Source organism: Leptosomus discolor, chromosome 17 (assembly GCF_034619465.1).
Source record: "Leptosomus discolor isolate bLepDis1 chromosome 17, bLepDis1.hap2, whole genome shotgun sequence".
NCBI lineage: Eukaryota > Metazoa > Chordata > Aves > Leptosomiformes > Leptosomidae > Leptosomus > Leptosomus discolor.
This window is the reverse complement of record NC_141407.1, coordinates 7,552,103-7,572,520: the sequence shown is the minus strand read 5'-3', so window position 1 is coordinate 7,572,520 and position 20,418 is coordinate 7,552,103. Positions and strand designations below refer to the sequence as shown.

The 20,418-nt window shown below is 46.7% G+C and overlaps 1 protein-coding gene across 1 annotated transcript in view; it reads right to left on the bottom strand.

The window, feature by feature from the left end:
* Positions 1 to 20,418, bottom strand: part of RIMS4 (regulating synaptic membrane exocytosis 4) — a 51,488-nt gene that overhangs the window by 2,109 nt on the left and 28,961 nt on the right. The window contains exons 2-5 of the mRNA XM_086474687.1: positions 14,386 to 14,527; positions 1,194 to 1,306; positions 436 to 537; positions 40 to 179 (exon numbers count right to left, since the gene is read on the bottom strand). Coding sequence (XP_086330813.1) covers positions 40 to 179; positions 436 to 537; positions 1,194 to 1,306; positions 14,386 to 14,527 — 497 coding nt within the window. The remainder of the gene's footprint in view (positions 1 to 39; positions 180 to 435; positions 538 to 1,193; positions 1,307 to 14,385; positions 14,528 to 20,418) is intronic.

Genomic DNA, 20,418 nt, shown 5'->3' with positions numbered 1-20,418 from the left:
AAGAGACAGATGGGCAGACCTGAGACTTGCTCATCTTACCTGTAATACTTTGCCCTGGGGACTCTCAGCAAACAGTAACACCTGATTGTACAAAGGGTCTAACGATTTGCGAGCCACTTTTGTCTTCTTTTTCGCAATGCACACGCCATTCTCTAGCAGGTAAGCTTTGATGTAAGCAGCTGGAAAAAATAAATATGGTCAAATATGAAAAAATCTTCATGCTCACTTTAGAAAAGACAGAGTGCCATGTCTCGGCTATTTCTAAAGAAGGCAGTTACAGCAGTGAAAAGGTTTGCTCAACCAGCCTTATTTTCAACACCGCATACAGACTGCTTTTTTCTGCAGAAGCCAAGCGGAATTGAATTTTTTCCTATTCACAAGCATCGCAGGAGGCTGGGCCTCAGTGAATTACTCTAGGAGGTCAAAGCATACTACCTGGCAGTGTTTTGGAGCCGGGTTTTGGTGTCAGTCCTCGAGCCTGAATGATATCCACTTCTAGCTGCCCATTTCGCTCTTGCAAGCCAATTTCCACATCCCCTAAAGATGTCAAAATAGACAGAAAACATTCAAAACAATACATCTGTGGGCTACTAAAATGTAAAAAAAAAAAAAACCAAACCAAACTTCATGTCACGCCTCCTACAAGCTGTAACACACTGTAGGCCCTGAGTGCCTGATACCCTCCTGCATTACTCTGGAGCAGCTCTGCAGTGATTCAAGCCCGCAGTTTCAAAAGCAATCTCTACTGTGAGCCCTCTAACACGGCTTTGGTGACTCAGCCGCACACTCTTCAGGGCAGCTAGCCTCTCATCTCTCCCAACCTGGAGTACCTAGAGTTGCAGGCTGATTCGGAAAATGCAATTATGGTGGACCACAAGAAAATCTTTAGAGAGCCCTGTGGGCCTTAGAAAGCAAGAAAAACATGAAGACGCACAGGATGCATTTTCAGGATTTAGCTGTATTTTAGTCTATGCCTTTCAGACCTGACATAGGAAAGCGCAAAGCTGGTGCTCTCCTACTAATGCCGCATTCGCAGCAATCAGCAAAACCTTTCAGCCAAGCTTACTTGATTTAACAGAGAAACGGAGCTGGGGAGTGGTAGAGCAGCAGATGCTGGACACATTATTAGGTGGCTGTAGGAGCAATCTGTTCAAGATCAAATTAAAGCCACCTAACATCTTTGTGTTCCTTACCCATCGAGGTGGTGGCCAAGGTCTGACGCCCAACAAATTGTGCAGGGCCCATGCTCCCCAGGAAGTCGCTGAACTGCCCAGCAGATGCCAGATGGACTCCACTGAAATTCAAGCTGCAAAAGAAATTGATTTTGGCAAGTGGTTAATTTGCATTTTAAAGCAACCTAGCAACTAAAGAACCAGATATAATACATCCTTGAAATGAATGACATCTACAGAAGCCTTTTTCCCTTGCAAAACTCACTGATTTCCATGCAGTTTAGTTACATGGAATCTGTTTAAAATCCCTTTCCTCATAGAAAAAAAAAAAAAGAGCAGTAGTGGTTGCAGTACACAGTTGGTTAATACTTGTTTAACTATAACTAGTTGACTGCAAGGAAAATCTCTGCGATCTCAGGCTCATATGCAGCCTGTCGCCTCTTACAGGTAGCATTATAGTCTAAGCATATTCCTAGCATAGCTTATAGGGTCTCTCCTGGTAGCTGTCCCTTCCCAATCCTCATTTCTGGGGAGGAAATAATGCATCTAGAACAGCAGTTAAAAGCGAGATGAGCAATCTCCTTGGGACTCAACTCCCTATTAATTTATCACACGCACACAAAGCAATCCATCTCCTCCTTGACCAGAGGGCCCCATTTCCTACCGCTCAGCACCAGAAGCATCCATCACATCCACTGTGGGGTTTTCATACCTGCTCCCATGACTGGGCCTGAAGTGACCACAAAGAGGACCTGAACACTGGTGCAAGGCTAAAGGGACAACAGCCTCGAACACCAGCAACGCCTCTGCCACAGTCACTACAGCAAAACAAAAGTTGCTGGGGGGACAGAGCCTCCCAATCTAGTCACCAGGCACCTGAGGCTGGTCTACAGCTAGGCTACAGGTGCTGGTCGCTGTGACACGGGTGAAACAACGCAAAAGGGTCAAACCCTGTGGTCCAGTGATACAAACCATGATTTTCCCATCTGCACCCTGATTTACGCAGCAGTTTCAGAGGTTGTGGGAAAATTCGCTGCGAATGGTAAGGAGGAGGCTTGGGGCCACCACTCGACACCTACGTTTGTCCTGCAGGCATCTGCCAAACCATGACACAGCTGCTGAAACACATGTCAGGAGCTTTGTGCCGTGGTACCCACGTACCGCACCGGGTTTTGCGCTCTCCATCTGGGAAAGCCGCTGCATGCTAAAGTCAGACACAATTACGAACCTTCTGCACTTTTCCAAATACCCTTAGAGGGGGACGATTACCCATGTAATGATACAGCTCCCTGCTTCCCCAAATTCGTTTCTTAGAAAGGATGCCACAAGGAGGCTGCACGTTTGGTACAAGCAAAGCCAGAGAAGAACCTTGCCTGCAGGGCGGGCTGGGGACCACAGGCTCTCAAACAGCCTGAGTCAGCCACAAAGATGCATTGATTCCCCTCTGCAAGAGAGCTGCATTTAAAAGACTTACAAAAAAATAATTATTTTTAATATCCCATTTAGCCAGAAGAGTGCTAATTTCAGGTTGGGATTTCAGCGCTCATTAGCTATTTGCAGACCTGGTCTCAGCCCCATAGGAATATTTATTTATTCAGATGAGGAACAAGGAAGCCAGCACACACACCTCAGCATCTCGCCACCCATGGGACTGAAGAGGACGCGTGACTAGCACGTGTCCTCATGACAGGTTCACGGGGTGGCTCAGCAAACTGTGACAGGGGCAGTGAATTAAACAGCCAGACTTTTCCACGGAGCTCTGCACCTCCCCCCTACGCTGACCTGGCTCTTTGAGAAACCTGGTTATTGCTGCTACACAGGTAACTGCTGAGCCATCAGCATGGAAAAATCTGCCCTTGAGCTCCTTACAAATGTCACCTTTGTGGAAAGGGATGAGGGAGGAGGGTGTCTTGGCATCCTTAAGACAGGCTTGGGAGGAGCTCTGCACAGGGTGGATTTTCCCTGGTTTGGTGTTTTTTCACCCTGCATCCACTGTTTGCACAAACACTCCAGGTGATATTTTGAGATACAACAGAAACAGCAGGATTTATATTTGGCATTAATTGCAGAGAAGGCTTAAGATGTTCCTCGGTTTTCAGTGTCATCGACTCCTCTGAGGCACAAAGTGCATCCCCAGTGCCACCGTCCATCCCGGGGTCAGAGGAAGCATGTGGCTGTGCTCTGCTCCCCTAACCCCACTGCTGTCCCATCACCCAGCTAGCATCTGCCTGCCCCGATGGGGCAGTCCTCTCTGGAGAGCAGCAGCCCTAGCCCAGGACCAGGGCAGAGATGCTGGATGTGCAGCCAAGCTCCCGAGGACAGACTGCCCACAGAGACAACCCCACGGCTGGTAAATCTGCAGGGACAGGGACATGTGACGGAGAAAGCAGGGGAAGGGGGAACGCGTAGCCAGACAGGCTTTATCAAGCTCATGATTTGCCCATAGAAGGAGGGAAGAAGTGAGTCCTGGTGCACACAAGGACCAGCAAGACTCCTTGAGCCTGCTGGCTCAGACATTTTGAGCTGCCCACAGAGTCAAAAAAGGATGAAAATTAGTGCTTACAGAACCCAAAATAGTTCAAGAAAAAGGAGACTTGACAGAGAAAGACATAAGATTCAGCAGAAGATGAACAGACCATCAGCCAGAAGGTAAATGTTTTCTTTATTCTCCTCAACTCATGGAAGATAAATGGGCCAAGCTCAGGTCTCACTCCTACCCTGGGGAGTATGTGACCTGAACGAGCACGTAAATAACAAGCTGGCAAGACAACTCACAGCCATTCAGGGAAATGTTCACTGCTGTGCTCAAAACAGATGCTTGGGCTCATTAACAAGATGCTGAGCATCAGGACAGGGGAGGGGAAGCCCAGCACTGTGAGAGTCCACAGCACACCCAGAACCATTTCTCAGAGCCATCTCTCTCCAAGGCGAAGTCTGGCCATGTCACTGCAGTGGGGACACAAAGCTGGGAGAAGACCACCCACACAAAAATCCACTCACTGCAGGAGAGCAAAGAAAAGAGCCCCTTGTAGCCCCTGAATACTCAAAATGATTCACAAAACCTGCCACAGAAGACCATTTCCCCTTACCTGCTGGGCAAAGAACCATGCTGAAGGCTGATGCCAAATATTTTTCTGTGCTTGATGCTCGCATGGAGTGAAGCCACCCGTGCTCTTGCACATCAGCTCACCCCTCCTCTGGGCAACGCTGCTCCCAAAGGCTCTGCCCAGCAGCTGGGGCAGCTCAGGAGCAAACAAAAGCACCTGCTGATGCTGCAGCCTACATCAATGATACTCCGTTGTGAAGCAAAACAGCAGGACAGCACGAAGAACAGCGTTAAAAAGCACAAGAGCTGTTGGGCTAAAGGTGAACCAATAGCAACTGGAAGTGTTTACAGCAAAGCAAAAGTTGCTGTTACCTCCACACAGGTTCAGAAGTCAGAGGGCTCGGGATGACCTCAAAATCATAAACGCTCCTCAGTGCAAATTACAGTGAGAGGGCAGGACATTGCTGCAGGGACGCCAGGGCTGTGCCACGAGCATGAACCCTCACAGGTAGAGCTGTGGAACAGCTGCTCAAATGAAGCTGCTGCTTGGTAGCACCAAGGCTGAGCAAGAGGAACAGCAAAAGCCCACTTAAAAATGCAGGCCAAGGTCAAGGCTCCGGCAGTTTGGGTAACAGCCTCAGTTAATAGGTTTACTAGCACTATATGAAACTCAATATTGAGTTAGACAATTAATGTCCCCTGTTGTTATATTTGACTGGGAAGAGAAGATGTAGAGAATTAATTCTTTATTAGATTATGCCATTAAGTGGTGGGACTGTCTGCTATGTTGCACACAGCCTGACCTTTTGCAGTGCTTTATTAGACATTGGAAGCAGCAGCTCTAAATCAGGCTCCTTGGCTTTCACCGATTCCTGGACATATATTTGGGTATTGCCAATAACTATGGAATGGAAACAATTTCTGTCTGGAAAAATCATAAGCTACCTCCAAGAAAGCCACTGCTGCTCCCTTGAGAAGAGGGGGAAGGGGAAAATAAAACTGCAGAAATTTAGTATGGATGTGAATTAAAAACAGCAGGAACATTTAGCTGCACTGGCTAAATTTAGGATGCTCAAATCCAGCTCAGTGAGCTCTGTCTGTCAAGTACTCAGAGAGAAGCTGGGATGCCGAGGTGAGGGGGCTGTGAATGGTGTGATTCTGAGATCGGTGGGACAGACCTTCCTGATTCACTCACTTGCTTTTCCTGCAGCTGAAGCAGGAAAAGAGCTCCAGGGACTATTGCAAGTTCTTTCAGGTCTTTAAACACAGCCCTGGTGCTCCCAAGAGCGCTCTCCTGCTACTTTGCCGCATGCTGCACACTCAGCACACTTTTCCCGCCTGACCTCTGATGAAACTGAGCCATTTGTCACCTGCCCTTGATGCAGCAACGAGCTGTCCAGCTGAACCACCAGAGACTGGCCGTGCTGGCAGGGAGATGTCCTCCCAAGGGGATCTGCCGCAGGTGACAGTGGCAGCTCCACCCTGGGTGACAGCCAGCAGATGGGTTTCACGTGCACTGGGGCAACCCTGGAAGGCCCTTCCCCTCCCATCACCAAACATGCCTCTCCCTTAAAGGGAGAAATCATTACAACCTGGTTATCACCAATACAAGAGGTCTCTTTTTTTTATTGCCATCTAAAAAGAAGTGCTAAAAATAGCTGGAGGAATAAAGAAAGAGCATGTTGCAGCTGACTTGCAAATAGGAACTGTCATAACCAGCAGGGCCCTGGGGACGGGGGCTGTGGCAGGACCATCTCAGGCTGACAAACAGCCACACGCAGAGAAGATTAACAGGTGACATTTGTCAGCCTTTTGTCTAAAGGGCACAAATCCTCTGCTGAGTGAGGGCAGCATAGCCTTTTGAACAGGGAAGAGAAACTAATTATCTCTTCTCTGGCCCTCTGCTTTCACTAATCATGATTCATGGGCTCTGCTTTGCCACAACTGAATGAGAATGATCTTAACAAAGTTAAAGATTATGGGGTTTGCTGCGGAATTGGTTGTTAGTCGAATGTGACTCTGTTATTGACCTGGAGGCACAGGGAGAGCACAGGCAGGTCAGTGACACCTCTGGGGTGTCAAGGACAAATGAAGGACATTTTGCTGGAGGACCTGCAGACCACAGCTGTAGGTAAGCCAGCAGAGCACGGGCAGCAGCAGGATGACACTCTGGGTACTCCTGATCCTGGGGTCTCCACCAACGCAGAGCAGCACCAGCAGAAACCCTCACGAACATTAGTTTTGTCCGCACAGGTACCAGCTCCGCCCCAAGGCTCAGACCAGGCTGCGAAACCCACGTCAGGGGCACGGATAAACCAGCCACTTCTAAGCCCGAGCTGTCCCGGGCACAGCGGCCAGGCAGCAGACACACCTCCCCGCCAGGCTGAAGGCAGCACGGACGCACCTAGGGACGGGAGGGGACAACCGCTCTCGCTGCAGTCGTTTGGACACCCGCGAGAGGGAGACAAGCCCCCGCAGACACGGGCGTGCGGGGCGGCAGCCGGCGGGCAGGGCCGGGCAGGGCCGGGCAGGGCCGGGCCGGGCCGGGCAGGGCAGGGCAGGGCAGGGCAGGGCAGGGCAGGGCAGGGCAGGGCAGGGCAGGGCAGGGCAGGGCAGGGCAGGGCAGGGCAGGGCCGGGCAGGGCAGGGCCGGGCAGGGCAGGGCAGGGCCGGGCAGGGCCGGGCCGGGCCGGGCCGGGCAGGGCAGGGCAGGGCCGGGCAGGGCAGGGCAGGGCAGGGCAGGGCAGGGCAGGGCAGGGCAGGGCAGGGCAGGGCCGGGCAGGGCAGGGCCGGGCAGGGCAGGGCAGGGCAGGGCCGGGCCGGGCAGGGCAGGGCAGGGCAGGGCAGGGCAGGGCAGCGCCCGCCCGCCCCCCCACGCGGCACACGCACCTAACGACCGCTCCCGGCTTCAGGGGAGAGGGGACTGCATCAGCAATTTGTTACTTTGGTGACACGTTTATATCCAGAATAAAACTGTGCGCTCACTCAGCCTTACGGACCGTGTGCTCAAACGGGGGCCGAGATTGCCTAGATGTTCTTCTTTTAAACACAACACTCATAATCCTGATTATTTAGGAAATCTTTGCAGCAGGCTCTGAAGACTGTGCTCCTGCGTGGCACGCTGTACGTCAGGGCATATGAAATCTGTCCTCTGTAGTGTAATTTAAGAGCGGCTTAAAGGCTCTTTGCCAGCTGCTTGCTTCTCTGCTCTTTCACGGTGGCAGCATCTCCTGACCGACCCGTTGCAAAGATCGGTGCCCTCCCTCTCCACACGCAAAGCATCGTGCAGTTGGTGAAAGGATGCTGCTCTTCGTACCTCTTCGTATGGAGAACTAGCTTTTCAAAGTTTGCTTGTAAACGGACCAGGATTTGAATGCCTAAATGGACAATGCCGACTTCAATATGAAATGGCACACAGAAAATGCAGGGCACCTCTGCTCATCCCTCATACCACGTCTGTGGCTCCGCTCAGCCTCTCCCACACCCCCACCCATCCTTCGCTGCACATTATCATGCAGAGCATGTTAACAGCACAGACACAGTTAGGGAAAACGTATCATTAATTTCTTTTCCTGTCCACACAGAGTTTGTCTGACCTCTTTTTCTAAATCTATTTTTAAATTGCTTCTGGGACTCTGGATGCCAGGTATACCATTACGCTGCTGCAAGCATTTGCAGAATCAGCTTGTCAAAACCTTGTAAAACTCTCAGGAAATATGGTAAGAAGGTACCTCCACAGGTCACCCAGTCCACACCCAGGTCTCAAGGCCAGAGCAGCCTTATTTATATAAGATGACAGCTGCTTGTCTAACCTGTTCTTAAAATCCCTCTCCAGAGAAATCATTCCTGTGCTTTGCTTTACTTTTTCCTTCCACATTTTTTCCCAGTCCTTCCTCTTTGCATATCAGTCCTTAACACCATTCATGATTTATCAGTTCAAAGCACAGACCAGCATAAAATTAAAAATCAAGGGCAAAAGAAATGAACTATCTTACAAGACTTTGGGACTGGTCTTGATTGTACCAACTTGTAATGGCCACACGCTGGCTGCTATGTCTATGCAGAAGAAACACAGAGCAAGGTATTCCTCTCCCACTCCCTTTGCAGGCTGGGCATTACATCCTTTTGTCAAGGAGCTCTGTCAAGAAGAGGGGTACTCTGAGAAGACCTCATTTGTGTCCCCCCTTGGACCAAATCCCCATTACTGCCTCTCTATTACACTTGCACATCTTGACTTCTGGAGACCTGCACTGCTCCACTGCTGTGGGTTCAGCCAGGTGGAGTAGCAGTGAAGCCAGATAGCTTCAACACAGCCACCCCTTGGCACACCCAGAGAACAGCTATTTTCAGAAGATACCGTTCTGTCTTGTGCTTTTCATGGATTTACTCACACTATCCACAAAACGGCCTATTTGCCATCAACTTGGGCCTTTGAAGAATACACTCTTAAAGAGGTGCTCCACTGTGTCTAATATGTACATGGCATGTGTTCGGGCCCAGAGTTCAAGAAATTACTGTTCTGTTCTCATAAATATTTCCTGAAGACTTTCTTTTTGTCCTCTTAGGGCACAAAGTTGCAATTAATAAGCAAGTTGTCTAAACAACATGCAACTGAATGGTTTGACTTGCATAGCTGATCTAATGGATTTGCTGTAGGTCTACATCTAACACATAGCTAAATTCTCCACCTCTGTCTTTAAAAACCAGGGACAGCAACATATACCTCCTTCGTCCAGAAGAAAGAGGAAGGGGGAAGTCTCCTCTGAGACTGATAATATATTTGACAGTTATTTTATTTAAATATAAAAAACCCCCATCAGAACTCCAATTTCAGGGAGCAGTAATGTACTATATAACAATCACACTCATCCATATTGCATGTTAAGGTCTTTTAAATTGCATCTTACATACAGAAGCCAAGGAGATATCCATCAACTGAGGAGGAAGGCAGAACTGGTTAATTTTACTTCTCCTATCTGTAAAATATTTATGCTGCACATAAGGATTTATTAATGCAATACTCAACATCAGGGGACCGGGCACACAGCCCCTTACCCTGTGAAAGTTGATGTGAATGCAGGAGCCTTCACTTTGGCTGGAAAGGCTTTCTATCGAGCATCTATCCCTGCAGAACCCAAATCCAACCTAACCCCATTGACCACACACCTCTCCTCTACCAGGCAATATCCCCATCTCTGCCTCTCAACAAGCTCTGCTTCTCTCCTGGCCACTCCACTTTCTGTAACATTTTTAGTGCTGTGACGTGCTGTCTTATGTGCTGTAACATGCTGTACTCTGCTCGCGTATCCGATCCTTCTGCTGTATGAATTCTGCCACCTAAACGGTGCTATAAAAACTACGCAGTGAATTATGTACAAAGACCTCCCCCATTCCCTTCCCCACCTTACCAGGCTAGCTCCAGTTTTAGCAATCACTAGTCATCTCAGATGCACTGAATAGAAGATAGCTACCTGCCTTTAGGGAGCAATTTCGCCTGTTCCCAAGCCATTGCTAAAGGTGGGATTCACTGTATATACTGCTGTAACTACAGCTCTCAAGGTCACAACCTTTCCAAGCCATGCTGGGCAAGCTTAACAGCACAAAAAGATGTGCTGTTACTGAACAAGCTGACTAATTTCTTGGCTTATTACAGAAAGAATCTTCATGCCTTTTCCACTTTCCATCTCGAAAGGCCTTGATTTCTCATAGCCTGAACTATACTAACAACACATTTCATTACATTTTTTTAAAAGGACTTGGATAAAAGGTGATCCCTAAAGATAGTTTGCTATAAAGAGTCTAGAAGTCCCCCCACTTTGGATACCAAAAAGGAGACATTCAGTGAATAGCTGTGACACGAATCTCCTGAATGGTGCATTTAAGAATCAAGTCTTTTGGTAATTCTGAAATGACAATCGATAATGTTTGGTAAAGGAAAGTGAATTTTCACATGGCCATGTGGTCACAGCCCAGGACAGTATTTTCTCCAGGTTCCTTTCAGTTACTGCTCCACAGTGAAGCAGAGAAGGGCAGGTGGTTCTTCTAGCCCAAGCCCCAGCAGTGGTTCACATCAGCCCTGTATGCACAGACGGGAGAACTGGTACAAGCTGTACCTTGCAGAAACAGCACGAGACAGAACAAAGCCAAGAGGCACGAGATGCCCGTGCTGGCAGCACACGTGCCAGGCCGTGTTCTGCCTCCAGCCCTCATCACAATGGTGGCTTCAGCAGGGCTCGGGCTGGTGCTGCCCTCATAATGGGAAAAGAGAGACGATACAACTAACAACAAGATGCTTCCTCGCTGGACAGGCAGACTCATCTCAGGCAATACAAGAACAATCCTTTAAGTTTTTTGCTAGTCATCACCTGCTGTTCTTTTCCAAGGTAAAAATCACCCTAGCTCTCCATAACTTAATCATCTCAGCAGCAGCCAGCAAGAACAAAAAAGCTGACAAGTACCACTGACTAGGGACTATGGCAGCTAACAGTCTTTTGTTCAAGGTCCATTTTTGTCTTTCTGCTCCATTTTCAGAAAAAGTGGCTGGCAGGAGTAAGTTACACACAAGTCCAGAAGCCATTGCTTTCTGAACGTTGTAAATGGTCTTGTGCAGCTGCAGCAAAGCCCAGCCAAAACAAGAGGTGGGTCATGCAAGAGCCAGGATAGAGCTGGAGATCTCTGTTGAACCTCAGGAGTTTGTTTGTGAGTTATTCCTATATTCAGAATTTTATCCTTGCAGAAATCTTGGTGTCCTGAGACTACCTGGTAGGCACTTGCCACAGTGGGTAACTGTCCTGTCATGGAGATTTTTTAAGTACATACATAGAAGAAAATATCACTGCTGTAAAGATTAGTAACCAGGGCTAAGACTGGTCTGGATCACTCACAAATGGAAACATCTGTGTGTGCAAAAGCACAACCAACCTGTCAGCAGCAGACCTGTCCTTTGATGAGAGGAGGACAACAAGGTTAGAGAGCACACCACTTCCATAGCCTCTCTGAAGGCAGACTGTAGCCATAAAGATCCCCCAAACACGGAAACAAAAAGGTAGCAGCACTGCTTAAGATCTACAGAGATCAAGAAGAGCAAGACCCCAAGGTGAAGGATCACTCCATAATAACAGCTAAGTCCTAGAAAGTGTAGGGAAAAAACCCCAAAACAGCAAAAAAACAGTCCAAGAGCCAGTCTGTTGTGAAGAACAACTCAGAAGACATAGCGAGGGCTTGACAGATGGTGTCCCTGGTCCTCCCTGCAGCACACTACCAAGCCTGGCTACAGCACCTGGATGCACAAGGCTTAGTGCCTGCACGGGGCGATGAAAGCACGAGTGAGTGAAACCTAGAAGTGTGAATGACTGAAAACAGTTTTGTTTAGAATAAATATCACCTTTCCCTTCTATAAAGTCTCACATTGAGTTTTATTATATTAATTTCCTACACTAGTGCACAACCACTGTGCAGTATAAAAGCTGAGTAATATGGTTGGGGGACTTTTGTATGGCAAAAAATTAAACGAAGCAGTGTGTTGACACTGTCAGCGCTTACTGGCATGCTGTACGAGCTTAAATTCCAGGAGACGCATCTTTTAGACCAGCTTCCTATCTTCAGTATACTTCATCTTCAGATAAAACCCTAAAGGGAATTTTATTGATGGAGGGCCTAGTACATCTGAGAAGTATATCCCCACAGAATAAGCCTCTTAAAAAAAAACAACAACTGGATTTCATGCACTCTGGTATTCACAGGAAAAGCAGCATTGCTCAAAATCACGCACCACAGAAAATTCTTTGGCTCGATAGTTTGCACTGGCACAGAGCAGCTGTAGCTAGCTGTCACCAGCTCACCACAACAAACATGAAAGCAGTCAATCAGCATCGCTTTCTCAAAGCACGTTTGTATGACTGAGAGGAGGTATTTAGGCCTTCTGCAGCAAAGATTCACCAAATCTTTGATCATTTCAGTGTGCCACCTTTGAAAGTTGTCCTTTTAGTCCTCAAATTGAAAAAGATCATAAAAACATATAGAAGTTGAGAAACAAGCCCCCTTGGAAGACAAGGGTTTGAATTAATTTTCTTCCCTGTGAGAACATACCAAGGAGATGCATGGGGAGGAAGAATTAGGGCAACCTTGTCTTGCTGAAAACTGGGTTTTCAAGAGTCACTGGTGAGAACTAGGAGTATCTGCAGTCAGAAACCCAGCATTAAAGGGAAAATAAACTTGCCACAACTAACAGTTGTGAATCTTCATTTTGCCTCCCTGTGAACACAGCTACAGTGAACAAGAGAAGTCAAGAGAAACCTGATTTAGGAGAATACATTTCTGTCCCTCAAAGCTTTTCCCAAACAATTCCTTTCTTTACTGCAGGAAAAGAAAGCAGAGAAACTCCCCTCCCACCATGTTTCAAGAGAATAGAGCCCTCTCAGTTCTTTGTACTCTCAGCCCTGTTTGCTTATCACTTGTGGCTCAGACAGATAGCTGCAATTCCCACTGGCTTTCCAGAGGAGATCAATTATTCCACCTAGGAACAAAGCGCCCAGGAACCACTTAATTACACTTTTCAGAGAAGTAGGAAGAGAAGCCATCCCACCCCTGGCAGAGGGGCTGCCGAGGATGTTCTGGCAGTGTTTGAGGTTGGAATACCAATGTTAGGACTTGTTTTAATAAAGACATTTGGATTGCAAGACAGGATTTTTCTTTCTCTGTTGAGCTGATATCTACACAACGCCTGCCCTCCGGGTAAAACAGCACTTGTATGGGTACAATATTTTGTTGGCAGAAATACTCTCTCTCCAGGAAAGCCCAGTCAAAGCAGCCAGCTCATGCAATGATAGGACACAGACCTTTCAGAGAATCCTACCCCTTCCCAGGAGCATAAACTAAGTAAATATAAGAAGAAAAGAATTCTATTCTGCATGAATGCAGATTCTTGCCCCACATTGCCAAGGGACCAAACTTAATCACTAATCCTCTGCATCTCATAGTGGAGGCAGAACTCCAAGCCACAGGACTGTGCTGGTGTAGCAGGAATATTTCCCTGGAGACAGCAGCTCACAGAAGAGATAAGGTACATCACAGCTTTGGAGTGACAAGATTGCTATCGCAGCCTGTGCCTCATTACTATTTCCAACCTTCAGCACAGATCTATGATGCCTTTCCAGGATTAGCCTACTTCTAAAGCTAAAGAAAGTCTCGCTTAATTTACAGCCTGTTACTTATTTAACACTGGGATCACATTAATTGAGAGTGCCTTTGGACCATCATAGCATTTTAGCTGTACAGTGTACTTGGAATATCACGTAGGACTAGAAAGAGTGTACGGAGCGATGCCAAGTGTGGCACTTGGCTTAAACAAAGCACATTTTAGGTACACAAACATTCTGGCCTCACACCTAGAAGCACGGAACCTCACAGTATATATTGCCTCCTTTTTTAAATACTGGTGTTTTTTTTGTCTCCAAAGATTCCCATGAATGATCATCTTCATAAAATTATTTAAACCTCCATATACGGCTTCAAATAATGGAAATACAAACACCAGAATTGGAGACAAGTCAGCCCCCAAAGTTCTGGCCCAAGGATCCCCTGCTTTGCATTCTGGTGTAAAGCCTAAATGCAACAAAGCACGTTCTAAATTTTCTTGGGGTCAAAGACCTTTTCTAAAATACATTCCCTTAGGACACTAAGTCAGACGAAAGTTTGTTACCAAAAGTATAAACAGGCTTCTAAATACGTACTTTGATATCAGAATGATTATTTTGCTACTTGCATCCTTTTCATCACCTTGGCATGCCCCTCCCTCAACAGCTATTTTGAAACAGGGGAGATGGTCTATTGTGCAACACTAAAAAAAAAATCTACAGGCTTATAATTTATCACCAGTAACGATCCTCAGCTATTCACCCTGAATTATTCTTCTAAAGGCAAAGTGGTTAAAAGCAATGGGTATCTGCTTCAGCTCAGAATAATGAGGACACCAAAGAAAAGTGTATAAACAGCTAAGTATGTGCCAACTATGCAGGCAGAGAGATCCACTCTAATTGAATGGGCAGTACACCCGCAGCACAGGCAGGTCAGAAAAAGCCATCACCTATCATGCTGGAGGCAAATTGACAGGCACAAGAAGAACAGTGCATCCCACAAGCGATTACCCAGCTTCCTTTCAATGACTTACTTTCCCTCTGATCCATAGCTGTTCATGCTGTCCTCAATGGACTCATGGCTGGCTTGACGGACGGTCCGGCTAGGCATTTCGACAGCCAGCCCAGTTTCTGTGCTCCTTTGGATGGCTCCTTTGAGTCTCCGACCATCCCCATCTAGGAACAAAAAGGGGGAAAAGGCAGTTGGCTTTTATTCACAGAGCCTTTCGCAATGACAGTCAAGGAGAAGCAGAGAAGGTCTTTCAGAAGATCAGCCTGGCACCTGGCAGCCAGGCAGTACTTTGCTCTCATGCAGTGTTTTGTTACTCGGTGCTGCTTCAGCAGCAGCTCCCAGTCATCTCTGGAACAAACCCAGTGCTCCAGCAAGGCAGGGCCCAGCAGAAACTCAAAACATACATACCACCCTACCTACTCCGACCACTTGTACCAATTAATTATGCATCAAGCGCAGTTGCATGCAGGCACACAAGCTGGCTATACGTGGAGCTACCCAGTTGGGGAACACAGCAGCAGGACCCAGGGGCAGAGCTGAGGCATACAGCCTGACCATGCCTCAAAACGCTTCCTAAATCCCACGTTGCTGCCTCAGATTGTGCAGAGCAGCAAAGAGCTGCAGCTCCTGGGGAGCATCAAGGCAGTAAAGGGGAGGAAAAGGCAGCACCAGAGAGGCTGCGAAGGCAGGAGCCCTCCCAGAAGGGCCATAGGGGAATAGTTGGGCACAGTCAAAATGTTCCCTGGTGGCACCTAGAAAGGCACCAGCAGTGGAAAACCCCAGAGAGGACTATTCCCCTTCATACACGCCCTCGGCCAGAGCGCAAAGGGAATTAAGTAGGTTCTGTTCCTCCTGGGTGCAGTCTTCAGAGGCTCAGCCCTCTGAAATTAACGGCTGCTATTTTCATCCTCCATCTCGAGCAGTCTGTCTCTCAGAACAAACCAGGTTATGTAATGAATATGTAATGAATACCATTACTATTAATTGCTTTAGCTGGTGTTAGGAAGCTCCAGATTTCATCCCACATAGAGCATTCATCCTGAAACACATCTGCTACAAGCTTTCTGAACAAAGCAGACTTATCTAAATCCTTTAAAGACGCCCGCCTGTTAACCTGGATTCAGGCAACAAACCCTTGACCCACGGTGCTCTCGGAAACCCACCAGCTTTTTGAGTACCGCCCTGAAGAAGAAATGACCCCGTTATTGAGTCTAGAGAACTCAAGATCCCCAAATATTAAAGAAAACAAATCTTTCCCAACTACTTTGGAAATACAAGGATATCGGTATGAACCTGCCTAAAATAGGCAAAACATTACTATTTGTGTAGCAAGCCCTTGACCTAAACCACTTTTGTTTGGATCCTGGTGTGAACAGTCACTTAAGAAATAAAATAAATCAGTTAAGACATCAGAAATGCTTCTTACCCTAATTCTCAAATTATGCCTACACTGAAATGCAAAGGCAAAATTTCTGCTATAAATTAAGCTATAAAGTCCCTTTTCCTCTGGTATCATAAGGTTCCAACTGGGTAAACGTGTTGGCCCCCAGGCTCTGTACCAGCTGCTGTCCCCACATATGGTGCAGCATGTGTAAGCATGTCCCTATGGGCTAAGAGAATAGAATATGCATGTTCTGGGTTAACATTAACTACAGTTTGTATTGTTCATGTGCCTAGAGCAATGTATGAAGCACGTCGTATAAATCAGGGAGCTAAAACGTAAAACATATTTTTAATGTCCTTTTGAAATCCAGACCTTCGGGCAAGAATAACAATACAGGCATCAACAAAAGCAAAGCCTCATGAAACGGCCTTACCTATTTCCCCAACCACTGCAGAACAGTTCCCTTTGATGCACTGTCTACAAGCCTTGTACAGCTTGCTGGATCCTCTGATGGGGTTGTAGGTTCCTTTCAGAGAGCATCCCACAGCCTTGCGGGCAGACTTGATGGTCTATTTAATCTGTCTTGCATTCACCTCCGCAAACAATCTTTTAGTCATCTACATCCATCAATGCCCATCCCTCCTTCACATGTGCACTCTCAGAACACTCATCCTTCTGTGCCTTTTAAGTTAGTCCTTACCAGAGCCTTGGTAGGCAACCACAGTCAAAGCAGCAAATTACATAAATGTAGGAAACAAATCAAAAACACCCCATTGCCCAACAATGCAACATCTGTTTAAAAAACCCCTCTTATTTCACCAATCTAATGAGACACGCCTGGAGACATTCATACTTAGAAGACTATGCGTCCACATCGGGCAACAAATGAGAGGCTTGGGACAGAGCAAGGCTTCAGAGCAACCCAAGGTGCTCAGTGCTTTCTCCTCCTGATTCAAAGCTAGTGACATAAAGCAGAAGGGCCCAAAGACAAGGGAAGGCAGCACCGTGGAAGACAGGCAGTACCAGAGCACTGTACTGGAGACTATTCAGCTGGCACAGGGCAAGTTCAGCTGTAGCACCACGTGCACTGCTTTGCACAGCTGGCTTTCTATGAATGGGTGGGTTTCTGGTATTCCTGATTGCTTTTACAGCTATGACACATGGATATTCTTATGAAAAAAAAAAATCAGTTATAAATTGAGAAACCCTGGAAAAGAGATGACAGGAATAGATTACAAGAATCCTTCATTCTTCCCTCCACTTCCAGACAGAGATGCACAGCGACTCCTGCATCTCACAAACCATCACCCATTATTCTGGAAAAAGCCCTTCAGGGTCTTTTGACAGAAGTTTCCCTTGAACAGATGGGAAAAAACAGTAACCTGTTTTGCCAAAAAGGCAAGCTCCCGAACCACTGTGGCCAGAGTCAAGAATGAAACAGGGTAAGAGATCACCAAAAGCACCAGAGATGACATCAGAAATGGGATACGGGCTCCTGAACCACCCACATTAGCCCTTTAGCCAAACTTCACCTGTAGTTAGCATGTAACAAAAATACAGTGTTTTAACCCCCTCAGTTGGGAGAGAAGGGCAGACCAGGAGTAGCACACCTGGAAAGGGTCAGCGCAGAAAGGAAATAAATATGGGCAATGCTGCACTGCTTGTCTGTGGACCAAAAACATTTCACAAGCAATAGTCACCCCCCAGCAACCTTCTCCAGTCAGTGTGGAGCATCACATAGGGGCTGTGCCTCCTCCCTTACCTGCAGTCTTGTGCTTCAGCACCTTTGCAAATCAAGAACGTAAATGATATGCGTCTATGTGGGTGTTGCCTGGCAAAACCATTTGTCTTAATTAAATTGTCAGCGGTTTCTGGAACAAGTAAGAGTAGTATTGACGTTTTCTGGAGCATCACCAGATTTATTCCCTGCGCCTTTTCCAATTAAGCAGTAAACGACAAAGGTTAAACAGCCAGTCAAGCCCGTAGTGCAATACGCAGCTAAAGAGCAGATTCTGCTTCACAATGACCTTGGGAAGAAGAAATTTTTTGCTCAAATATCCAGTGCAAAGATACACAGCACCTCGCAGATGGCAAGAACCAGAAGGGACCAGCAGACACTACGCCAAGTTCTCTGTTGACAGGCACTTATATTTTTCTCTGTTCAGCCAAATAATTTACATCTGGCTAAAGAGTATCTTCTAAAAAGCTATCCACTCTGGATTTGAAGATATCAAGAGGTAAAGAATCTGCCATTTGCCTGTGCAGTTTATTTTACTACCTGACATTTAGAGATCTGACTTAAGTTTGTCTGCTTTCAGGTTTCACCCATCAGTTTTTTTAATGCCCTTCTCCACTGCAAGCGCTGCTCTGTGTTCTCACTATAAAGACTCTTCTGCAGCATAATCAAGTCATGTCTCAATCTTTTTTGATAAATTAAACAGACTGAGCTCTTTATGTTTCTCACACTCTGGCATTTTTTTCTCCTGCCCTTGAAGCTTTTTAATGACCTCCCCAGGTTTTAAATGCCCTTTTGAGAACACGCACAGCAGAACTGGATACTGCATTTTAGTGCAAAAACATGTACAGAGGTAAAAATCAGCTCGTACTCTCATCTTCACTGCTTCTGCTTCCACCTCCCAAGACCTCAGTAAGCTCTTGGTACAGCATCACACCTCGCCTGGACACTGTGCAGTCCCTGCCTGTCCTGCTGGCACAACCATGTAGAACATTATATTAAGAAATACGTAAGAAAACACATTTTACCTGAAGAGAGAGAGCAAAAAGTCCAGACTGCTCTATACAATTCTCCCACCCTCAATACTATTTCCTATCCTTCTAACGTGCATGTCGCTTGTCAATTTAGTGAGGTTTAAACTCATGCTTGTTCCAAATCAAATGAAAACGCTGAATAGCACCAGGCCTTCTAAAGCCTCTGCTTTTGAGGCTTTTCCTTGACAACTGCTTTTTGAAATGTGAACTAAGTTTTTAATCTATTTATCACTATCACATTTTTAGGGTCATGTTGTTCTAGGACAAAACCTTTACATATATATCACATTTACCCAGATACCTTCTTCTGCTAAAACTTGGAGGAAAAAAAAAAAAAAGATGTCTGACAAGACCCATTTTCCCTAAACCCTTCTTGACTGGTATTAATTATATTCCATCATTTTGTTATTTATTAACTGGATCTCATTATGTTTCCCCTAATTGTGTCTGTCAGTGACATCAGACCAACTAACCAGACAACCCAGTAATGGACGAAGAGGAATAAGGTGACCGTGCAGGTGCCCTGCACAGCACAGAACATCCTTTGGAGAGTTCACTTCCTTAAATACATTTTCAGCTGCCAACCACATCGAGAGGCAGCTCTTCTCAAGGACGATGCCACTCCTGTGGCAGAACTGACTACCACCAAGAACTGTATTTGCCTTAAACTTTGGGGGCGGGAAAAATAAGAGCGGCATTGTCCCCTTCTCTCCCTCAAGGAAAGAGTCACCAATTCTCACGTCCTCTTCTACATCAGTCTAACACACGACTCTTCAAAGCCCTTCCTCTCTGCTACTGACAAGTCTCTCCACGCTCAAAGGCCATCAAGTCTTGAAAAATCTATGCGAGTTCTGCAATAGCTCACCACAAGGTCATGGTTACATAATTATTACTCCTACACAGAATTACTCTATGACAAATGTTCACTGAGTTGATGTTTCTGAGGGACAGAGCGTGCCCTTTTCACTGTTACACTTAGACTACTTCCTCTCTTGTTCCTTCCTTTTCCCCCACCCAGGTCCCAGGTGCTCAGTACCTTCCTTCTCCTTTCCTTTTTGTTTTCAGTTTCCCCCTCACGTTCACTCAGTTTGCTGGATGCTTCTAACACAAAAAGAAACCAGCACAATGCATGATGGTACAGACCCTCCCATACTTTAGAATTAATTGATATTGATTTAAACCTGAGATGAGCAATTGACTGAATTCCAACTCGATCAGCTTTGCTCCTAAATTAACCAACTGCTTCCAAACACAGAACATGTTGGTTACCCAAAGCACATGGCCAGGCAGCATCAACGCAGGCCACCCAATTCACACCAAGGGTCTGGCAAAACAGCCTGGTTAGTTTTCCTTCCAAACTTCACCTTGGGGTGCAAGGTGGAAAGGAAGGGAAATCGGCTAAGACTCTTGCTTTCAGGTTACATTTGTTCCTACTGCAAAGCTCCGGACAAAACACCCTTTTCTATTTTCCAGGAAAGACCAGTCCAAACCTGAGCAAAAAGACTGCATTTCTGTTGCTTTTCTTACCCAAGCCAAGCAGCGTGCATCAATTTGTATCCACACATGATGCAAGGTATCGACTGGGGCACACTCTGCTCTCTGGCTTCACACCTGGGTTCCTCGGCAAGCAAATCATTTGCTTTGCTCCAAAATGAGGCCCAGGTACAAACCAGCACTTATGAAGCATGAAGAATTGACAACCCCAGCAGGGAAACAGAGAAAAACCCATCTGACAGAGGTGACGCACCCTTCGGAGCACACTGCAGATCTTGTAGAAGCAGAGATGGGTCGGGGTGAGGGGGATGAGTCAGCATCCAGGGGTACCAGGGGCACGTGGCCGGGTGGGACAGGACCTGACTGCCTGCAAAGGAGATATGCCCTGAGCTACGCAGCAGTTTACGG